The sequence below is a fragment of the Sphaerodactylus townsendi genome, linkage group LG03 (assembly GCF_021028975.2).
Source record: "Sphaerodactylus townsendi isolate TG3544 linkage group LG03, MPM_Stown_v2.3, whole genome shotgun sequence".
Taxonomy (NCBI): Eukaryota; Metazoa; Chordata; class Lepidosauria; order Squamata; family Sphaerodactylidae; genus Sphaerodactylus; species Sphaerodactylus townsendi.
Window position 1 is genome coordinate 167,405,607 of NC_059427.1, and position 9,892 is coordinate 167,415,498.

The following is a 9,892-nucleotide window of genomic DNA, read 5'->3' on the forward strand; positions in this document are numbered from 1 at the left end:
CATGTTTCCCAGAACAGTCTGCTTTCTGATACGTTTCCACTGTTGTCGTGCATGCTTCCTTGAAATGTATCCTTGCCTACACTATTTTTGTGTGTGTCTAATGCATCTTGTGTTTTTTCTTCTTCAAACGAACTATAACCCTTCAACTTGTTAAGACACAGGGAAGACATGGGCGGGCAGGCAGGGTTCTACCTATTTCTTCAGACAAAAGTAAATCTTCACATTGTCCAGTTTCTTACAAAGAAACTGCTCCAAGAGGAGCAGCAGTGGTGTAGGAGGTTAAGAGCTCATGTATCTAATCTGGAGGAACCGGGTTTGATTCCCAGCTCTGCCGCCTGAGCCGTGGAGGCTTATCTGGGGAATTCAGATTAGCCTGTGCACTCCCACACACACCAGCTGGGTGACCTTGGGCTAGTCACAGCTTCTCGGAGCTCTCTCAGCCCCACCTACCTCACAGGGTGTTTGTTGTGAGGGGGGAAGGGCAAGGAGATTGTCAGCCCCTTTGAGTCTCCTGCAGGAGAGAAAGGGATCCAAAATCCAAACTCTTCTTCTTATTCCTCATCATGGCCACAACAGCCAAATAAGCTATCACTTTAAATTCATGACATGGCCAAACACTGATGATTAAACCATCAGGCTAATTAAAACAGGTGTGGCCACTTCTCTGGACAACAATACCGACCTTGGCGGAGAGGTGGCACGAAGGACAGATTTGACGATGAGCCAAGTATGAGCCACTCCTCTTACCTGCGGGCAGGCAGGGTTCTACCTATTTCTTCAGACAGAAGTAAATCACCGCCCTGAGCCCTCCGGGGGAGGGCAGTATATAAACCCAACCAATAAATAAATAAATATAAATAAATCTTCACATTGTCCAGTTTCTTACAAAGACACTGCTCTGAGTTGAGAACGATGGAAGCAATTGGCATTTGTTTACAAAGCAAGCAATTTTACCTAAACTTTGCCTAAACATTCCACTTGGGTAAAGTGTGGCTAAAAATCCATTGTAACTGCCCCGTAAAGCAATGGGAAGGGCAGAGGCATATCTAAGGAAAATGTAGCCCAGTGCAAAATCTGAGTTTTCTGCCACACACCCACCCCCTCAGTACTGGTGGCTGCCCTCCCCCACCACAACCAAACAGATTTTTTTTGCACCAGGTCTTGAAGTCAGTGTATGGACCCGGGGAAAAGGAGGAGGGGTATGGGGGCGTGGCTGAATGGCCACAGCCTGGGGACGTTTGGCCCCATATGCCCCTCTGGGTGGCGTGTCCCTGGGAAAGGGACACAGTCACGTCTAGCAATCCTGATGAATCCAGTAGGAGTTAGTTGTGAATATCATTTGCGGGATCAGATCCTTGTTTTTAGGTGCTCGGTCTTTTGCATGAATTTCTGGTGGGTCCTCTCTCCCAAGATGGTGCAAAGGTTGCCCATGCTGGTGCTCATTGCCCAGTAGAAGAAGAAGAAGAAGAAGAGTTTGGATTTATATCCCCCCCTTCTCTCCTGCAGGAGACTCAAAGGGGCTGACAATCTCCTTGCCCTTCCCCCCTCACAACAAACACCCTGTGAGGTAGGTGGGGCTGAGAGAGCTCCGAGAAGCTGTGACTGTGCAGGGGGAGCTGATTCCTCTACAGAAGCACTGTGGATATCAATACCAGGGGTGAAGCAAAGTTTAACATTAGGAATATATTATCGTCCCCCTGACCAAAGTGCACAAGAGGATTCTGAGATGGAAAAAGAAATTAGAGAGGCCAACAAAAGCAAAAATGTCGTGGTAATGGGCGATTTTAACTATCCCCACATAAACTGGAAAAATGCATGTTCAGGTCATAGTAAGGAGAGAACATTCCTGGATATGCTAAATGACTGTGGCTTAGAGCAGATGGTTGTAGAACCAACCAGGGGAGATGTGATCCTAGATCTAATTCTATGTGGGACCCAGGACCTGGTGCGGGAAGTCAGTGTTGTTGAGCCGATAGGGAACAGCTGCACTCACAATGCCAAGTCAGATTCAGTATCTCTGCATGCGAACAAGTGACAACTACTAATGTAGTTACATTTGCCTTCAGAAAGGGAAATTTCTCAAAGATGAGGGGGATAGTGCGCAGGAAGCTGAAAGGGAAAATCAAGAGAGTCAAAAATGTCCAAGGTGCTTGGAGGTTATTTAAAAACACAGTCTTAAAAGCTCAGCTGGAATGTGTTCCAGAGGTTAGGAAAGGCAGCGCCCAGTCCAAAAGAAAGCCACCATGGTTAACAAGGGAGGTTGAGGTAATTATTAGGAAAAAAAAGATGTCTTTTAGAAAATGGAAGTCCAACTTAACTGATGAAGAATACCAGAGAGAACACAAATGGTGGCAAAAGAGAAGCAAGTTAGCTGTAAGGGAGGCAAAAGAGGATTATGAGGAACGCATGGCTGCTAAAATCAATTCTAGCAACAAAAAGTTCTTCAAGTACATCAAAAGCAGGATGCCAGCTAGGGAAGTGGTAGACCCGTTAGAAGATGAAGGAACAAAAGGTGTGCTAAAAGGTGACAGGGAGATTGCAGAGAAGCTGAATGAATTCTTTGCATCTGTCTTCACCCAAGAGGAGGTGAGGAAAATTCCTGCACCCGAACCAAGCTCTTAGGAGGTGAACTGAGGAACTAGCAGAAGTTAGTGGTAGACAAGGAAGAAGTTCTGGCAGCCATTGATAAACTAAATGCTACCAAATCCCCTGGCCCAGATTGCATTCATCCAAGAGTTCTTAAAGAGCTCAAGCATGAAATTGCTGATGTTCTCACATTAATATGCAACTTATCCCTCAGAAATCAGGCTCCATCCCTGAAGACTGGAAGATGGGCCAATGTCACACCAATCTTTAAGAAAGGGTCTAGGGGGACCCGGAAATTACAGGCCAGTCAGTTTGACATCTGTTCCTGGTAAATTAGTAGAATCTATCATTAAAGATAAAATTATTAAACATGTAGAAAAGCAAGATTCCTGCTGGAGGAAGAGTCAGCATGGCTTTGTAGAGGCAAGTCCTGTCTTTACAAACTTACTAGAGTTCTTTGAGGGTGTAAACAGACATGTGGATAAGGGGGAACCAGTGGACATTGTCTACTTGGATTTCCAAAAGGCTTTTGACAAAGTTCCTCACCAGATACTGTTGAGAAAACTCAGCAATGAAGGAATAAGAGGGGAAGTCCTCCTATGGATTAAAAACTGGTTGAGGAACAGGAAACAAAGGGTGGGTATAATGGGAAGTTCTCACAATGGAGAGATGTAGGGGGTGGTGTCCCCAAAGGCTACGCTTTGGGACCAGTGCTCTTTAACCTATTCATAAATGACCTGGAAGTAGGGGTGGGTAGTGTGGTGGCCAAGTTTGCAGATGATACCAAATTATGTAGGGTGGTGAGAACCACATAGGGGATTGCTAAGAGCTCCAAGCGGGACCTTGATAAATTAGGTGAGTGGGCTAAGAAATGGCAAATGCAGTTCAATGTAGCGAAATGTAAAAGAGTGATGCAAAAAACCGAGGGGGGCAAAAAAAATCCAAACTTCACACATACACACGCTTACAGGGGTCAGTGCTATCAGTCACAGACCAGGAAAGGGATTTGGGCTGCCTTAGTTGATAGTTCCATGGGAATGTCAACTCTCAATGCATGGCAGCTGTTGAAAAGGCAAACTCTATGCTGGGGATAATTAGGAAAGGAATTGAGAATAAAGGTGCAAAGATTGTCATGCCCTTATATAAAGACACGCTGCAGCGACCGCGACTTGGCAGTAATTGTAGCCCAGTTCTAGGTCAGCCACATACTCAAAAAAGGATATCGAAGAGATAGAAAAAGTGCAGAGAAGGGCAACGAGGATGATTGAAGGATTGGAGCACCTCCTTATGAGGAGAGGCTGCAGCTTTGGGACTCTTTAGTTTGGAGAGGAGACGTCTGAGGGGGGGATAAGGATTGAAGTCTATAAAATTATGCATGGGGTAGAAAATGCTGACAGAGAGAAATTTTTCTCTTTCTCACAATACTAGAACCAGGGGCATTCATTGAAAATGCTGGGGGGAAGAATTAGGACTAATAAAAGGAAACACTTCTTCACGCAACGTGTGATTGGTGTTTGGAATATGCTGCCACAGGAGGTGGTGATGGCCACTAACGTGGATAGCTTTAAAAAGGGCTTGGACAGATTTATGGAGGAGAAGTCAATCTATGGCTACCAATCTTGATCCTCCTTGATCTCAGATTGCTAATACCTTAGCAGACCAGGTGCTCAGGAGCAGCAGCAGCAGAAGGCCATTGCTTTCACATCCTGCATGTGAGCTCCCAAAGGCACCTGGTGGGCCACTGCGAGTAGCAGAATGCTGGACTAGATGGACTCTGGTCTGATCCAGCAGGCTAGTTCTTATGTTCTTATGTTCTTATGACTAGCCCAAGGTCACCCAGCTGGCATGTGTTGGAGTTCACAGGCTAATCTGAATTCCCCAGATAAGCCTCCACAGCTCAGGTGGCAGAGCAGGGAATCAAACCCGGTTCCTCCAGATTAGATACACAAGCTCTTAACCTCCTACACCACTGCTGCTCTCAGTAGCAGTCATTGTGCAGCGGGAGCACATAGAAGAATGCAGTTATGAACCATTGCTGTAGCAGCATGACGCACTGGTTAAGAGCGGTGGACTCTAATCTGGAGAAACCGGGTTTGATTCCCCGTTCCTCCCTCTGAGTGGCAGGCCCTTATCTGGTGAACTGGATTGGTTTCCCCGCTCCTACACATGACACCTGTTGGATGACCTTCGGCTGATCACAGCTCTCCGAACTCTATCAGCCCCACCTACCTCACAAAAGTGTCTGTTGTGGGGAGAGGTAGGGAAAGGAGTTTGTAAGCCCCTCTGAGACTCCTTACAGGAGAGAAATGTGGGGTATAAATCCAAAATCTTCCTTTTTCTTCTTCATTTCTAGCTACAGTCTCAGTGTGAGTGTTACATGCTAAATGTGCTATATCAGTGGTGGCGAACCTATGGCACGGATGCCAGAGGTGGCACTCAGAGCCCTCTCTGTGGGCATGCTCAAACAGAGTCGTCCTCAACCCCATCTAGACTGGCCTGGGTGGCTGGGCTCGATTATTAGCATTAAACCCGAGACCTAGTTTTGGGGAAGCAGTGTAGGTAACCCTGTAAAGCGTTGTTAAACTCCACTGATTTTCATGTGAAGAACTAAAGCACCCATCCTTACCTGGGAATGCAAGCTTCTGCTTTGCTGGCTTAATGGGAGAGCTTGCTTCCGAGTAAACCCTCCTAGGGTCGTGATTCCCCCGGTGGAAGAGTTGCATGGTTGCTTCAAAGCAAAGCCACCGACTACCACCAAGCTTACTCCCGAGTAATGCATGCCTCGGAGCCAACTGCTTTTTCTAAACTAAAACCTCAGTATTCAGGTTAAATGGCCGTGTGGGCACTTGGCGATAAATAAGTGGGTTTTTGGGTTGCCATTTGGGCACTCGGTCTCGAAAAGGTTCGCCATCCCTGTGCTAGATGAACCTAGAAGTTCCTTCCACCTCTATTTCTATGTTCTCCCCATAGAGCACCTTTCTGAGTCTTGGCACGTGGCTGAATATTATGCCGATGTTGTGCTACTGCAGTCATTCACATTACCTGCGTTACCTGTGCATTACCTGTGTTAGGGACGCTGGCCTCCAGGGAGCTTGGGGATTCCTCAGGATTACAGCTCACCTCCACACTACAGAGATTAGCTCTGGGGGGCGCTTTGGATGGGGGGTCTCTGAGGCTTTTCACCCCACTGAGGTCTCTGTCCTCTCCTGGCTCCATCCCCAAATCTCCAGGAGTTTCTTAACCTGGACCTGGCATCCATCCCCCCTCCCCCCCCCCACCAATGACCCGGGGGGGGGGACCTGGCAACCCTACCTGGTGTTGCATGAACTGGTTTCGTTGCAAATGATTGCTACTGTACAATGATTGTGAAATATCTAGTTTACAAGGATCTGCAACCTGCAGCTCTCCAGATGTTCATGAACTACAATTCCCATCAGCCTCTGCCAGCATGGCCAATTGGCCATGCTGGCAGGGGCTGATGGGAATTGTAGTTCATGAACATCTGGAGAGCCGCAGGTTGCAGACCCCTGATCTAGTATATGCAGCTCTGGTATCCTCTCTCACTTAAAGCGAATCAGCTCGCCCCCGAGGATGTCTCATGAGTGACTCTGGTTGGATAAACTCTGTGGTTGCTCAGGACTGGCCCGACCCAGATGTTTTGGTGCCTGAAATTTACAAGCGCCTGTCGACACGGGGAACAATGATTTGCTTCTGCGTAAGCCGCATTGAAATGAACAAACAACTTGGGCGAGAGGGCGCCCCAGTGGATCAGATTGACATTTCTTCGTTACGCTGTATTTCATGCCGCTCAAAAATCTCCTGGTTGTGCCAGAATAAGACCACCTCTGGGTGTGACCTGAATCCTCCGTAGATACAGCCATGACCTCCCTTCCAAGTTATTCCCACTGTTTGAGAAGCCCTTTTGTAAAGGGGCAGTCTGGTCCCCTGGCACTTTGGAGAGTCCTCGGCCGTTACCGAACACCATGGTGGCGAACCTTGGGCACTCCAGAGGTTATGGACTACAATTCCCATCAGCCTCTGCCAGCATGGCCAATTGTAGGGGCTGATGGGAATTGTAGTCCATAACATCTGGAGTGCCAAAGGTTCGCCACCACTGAAACAGCTCTGGGCCATACTGCAGATTACAGCCATCCTTTTCAGAAGCATCTGACCCTTTGAAAACTTTGTGTAGGTGAGCCCTCACGACGTTTTTGAAGGATCAAATGTTAGGGCAAGATGCTGTCACCTATGGGTTGAACCCATGATAGGTGTAATGTGTAGTTTGGCCTGTGATACTTTCCAATAGGGCCGTGGTGGCGAACCTTTGGCACTCCAGATGTTATGGACTACAATTCCCATCAGCCCCTTCCAGCATGGCGAATTGGCCATGATGGAAGGGGCTGATGGGAATTGTAGTCCATAACATCTGGAGTGCCAAAGGTTCGCCACCACTGCAATAGGGGTTCCTTTGTCCAGTATCCCAGACCAATTTTAGGCTTGAGGTCCCTCTTGGCTAGTGAAATGTCCTCACGGGCCTGCTGGTTTCTTACTCTTGCTTAAGTTCTCTCCTTTCCTCATTGTAGTGATAACGAAGAGAAGCCCTTCTCAAGCAGCCAGCCCTCTCTGAACGGTGACATCAAGGCCCTCGGGAGCGACGACAGTTTGGCGGATTACGGCGGAAGCGTGGACGTCCAGTTCAACGAGGACGGCTCTTTCATTGGCCAGTACAGCGGTCAAAAAGGCAAAGAAGGAGGCGGAAATGACAGCTCGGGCGCTACCAGCCCCACCAACGTGGTTGCTGCCCTGGAGTAAGAGGGGGCGTTTCCCAAAGGATGCCCCCCCCCCCAATCCTGGGAGGAAGAAGATTTCCCTCTGGATTATTTGGGGGAGCAACGAGGCAACCCCCCTCACCAAGGGAAACAAAACAATTTCCTCATTCGAACATTATCTCCCTGAAACGGAAATGATAATTGGGGTGGATTTACCCCTTTGTTTACTAACTAACCCCTGCCCCGAAATTGGAGAGGGTTAGAAAATCAGGGGACTCCCCACATTATCCACCCTACCCTGAACAATCATTCATTTCAGCCCTCCCCACCCGAAAGCGATGTCCTCAGCCAAATTATGTATGTGTGTGGTGAGGAAGGAGGAGCAAACGGTAGGGGCGAGGGGGCGGGGTTATGTAAATGAAGGCAGAGGCATCAAAGGGAGGGGCTCGGGGTTCCATGTTGCCAAAAGAACTGATGCTCCCTTCCCAAGGCCTGGAAATGTTTATTATTTGTAAATGTTGGAGGGGAGGGGGGGTGTTAGTGGGTGTGGCCAATCCACGTCTTCACTCCAGGCGGGGTAGGGGACCCAGCAGGTGGTAGACTGGTAAGAGCCAGGAGATGTGGGGCACTTTCCCTGCGTGGGGTGCGTGGAAGAGTCATGAGCTGCAGTTCCGAAAGAAATAAGGTTACCTGGGTTGGGAAGTCACTTGATTATTCCATTCACCCGCCTCTTCTCGTGAATTACACTGATCGAGATCTCTGCCATCTCCAGCTGAGCCTCAACTCCACCCCCTCAGCCTGCCAACCTTTCTGCCTCCTGCCCTCTTTTTATTGTTTTGCCTCTTTGTTCAAACCAGGCTTCACCTGAGAGGCAGCTTTCTTGGGACAGTGGTTTTCAAACTTTTTTTTTATACAGTCAGGGAATCGTTTCCACGTTATCTTGTCTGCCGAGGAACTCCTGCATATCTGCCACGGAACTTGTACGTTTGCAGAGCATTCTGGGACGTATTCTAGAACTCAGGTCCTGTAGGGAGTGGGCCGTGCTGGCTTGCTGGGCCTCACAGCTGCCCTGGAGGAATTGGGCATGCTCTGGAACCCCCTCGACGGGGTTCCATTGTAGGGGCAGATGAGTAACCCGGAACACCATTTGAAAACCACTGCCAGTACAACGTCCCTTTCTGGTGCTGAATTTCCCACTTGGGATTTCCTCCCTGCCAGGGGGATACTGCGAGCCCTAACACTCCATCCCTCTTGTCCTTTCGGGGTGCAGCATTACTTCATGCCTCTGTATCATACAATGACCAAAATTTAGGGTTCCTTTCACTGGGCCCAGCCTCCACCATTTCACAAACACATTCCTGTTTGCCCCGTTCCTCACCCTCCCCACGGGAAACTCCCCAACCTCAAGAGACTCCTCGCTTCTCGAATGCATCTCACGCAGCTGCCTTGCGACACAGTCTGTCTCAGTAGTGGCCTCTCGTTCAGCGAATCGAACCCCCCCCCTCCCCCGCCCCGGTCTGGTGTAATATTTTATCTCTCTTGCTTGTCGGGAACAAAATAGATCCTAGCTTTTTTGCATTAAAAAAAAGTTTTGGGAAAAAAACAATTAAAAAAAATACTGACGTTTTGAGTACCCCTACACGAAATAACCCCCCCCCCCTTCCTCCCTCGGTCTGTAAATATTTCAAACCTTTGTGCTCGAGTTTGTTTTAGATGTCTTTAGGACTGGTGTTTTGAAGTCTTCTGGTTGGTCTATTTAGGTGGCTTGGATTTAAAAGAAAATCAAGGGGGGGGGGGGAAACATTTTCAAAGGTCCCCTTCCTCCCAATCTGTGATGCCATCCCCCCAACCCCCCCGCAAGCCTTCCTGCCCTGTGTATTCCCTTTTGTCAGGTCTGTTGCTATCTATCTTTCTCTCTCAATGGCTTTTTTAATATATATATATATGTATATATAAACAGAATTATAAAATGGTAAATAAATGCTGAAATTGGAGATTGCTTGGTGTGCTGATGGACTAATTACGGTTGGGATGACCTATAGGATGACCACGTCTGGGTCAGGAAGTTCCTGGACATAATGGGGGTGGAGCCTGAGGAGGTGTGTGAATGGGAGGGACCTTATCAGACTATAATGTTATAGAGCAGTGGTGGCGAACCTGTGGCACGGGTGCCAGAGGTGGCACTCAGAGCCCTCTCTGTGGGCACACACAAACAGAGTGTCCCCCCCCCCCACACACACACATCTAGGCTGGCTTGGTCCACTGGGCTTGATTATTAGCATTATTATTAGCATTAGCTAATTGAATATTAGCATTATTAGCATTAAACCTAAGACCTAGTTTTGGGGAAGCAGCGTAGGTAACCCTGTTACGTGCTGTTAAACCCCACCGATTTTCATGTGAAGAACTAAAGTGCGATCCTTTACCTGGGAGTAAGCTCAGTTGCTGGCAATGGGGCTTGCTTCTGAATAAACCCTCCTAGGGTCATGAATCACCCGTGGGAAGAAAGCAAAGCCACAGACTACCACCAAGCTTAC

At 48.3% G+C, this 9,892-nt stretch overlaps 1 protein-coding gene across 1 annotated transcript in view; it reads left to right on the forward strand.

Annotated features, from left to right (window-relative positions):
• The window catches only part of LOC125428002 (neural cell adhesion molecule L1-like), a 76,130-nt gene extending 66,781 nt beyond the window's left edge, over positions 1 to 9,349 (forward strand). The window contains exon 16 of the mRNA XM_048487575.1: positions 7,170 to 9,349. Within this exon, the coding sequence (XP_048343532.1) occupies positions 7,170 to 7,398 (229 nt within the window). The 3' untranslated portion in view covers positions 7,399 to 9,349. The remainder of the gene's footprint in view (positions 1 to 7,169) is intronic.
• Positions 9,350 to 9,892: the final 543 nt, after the last annotated feature.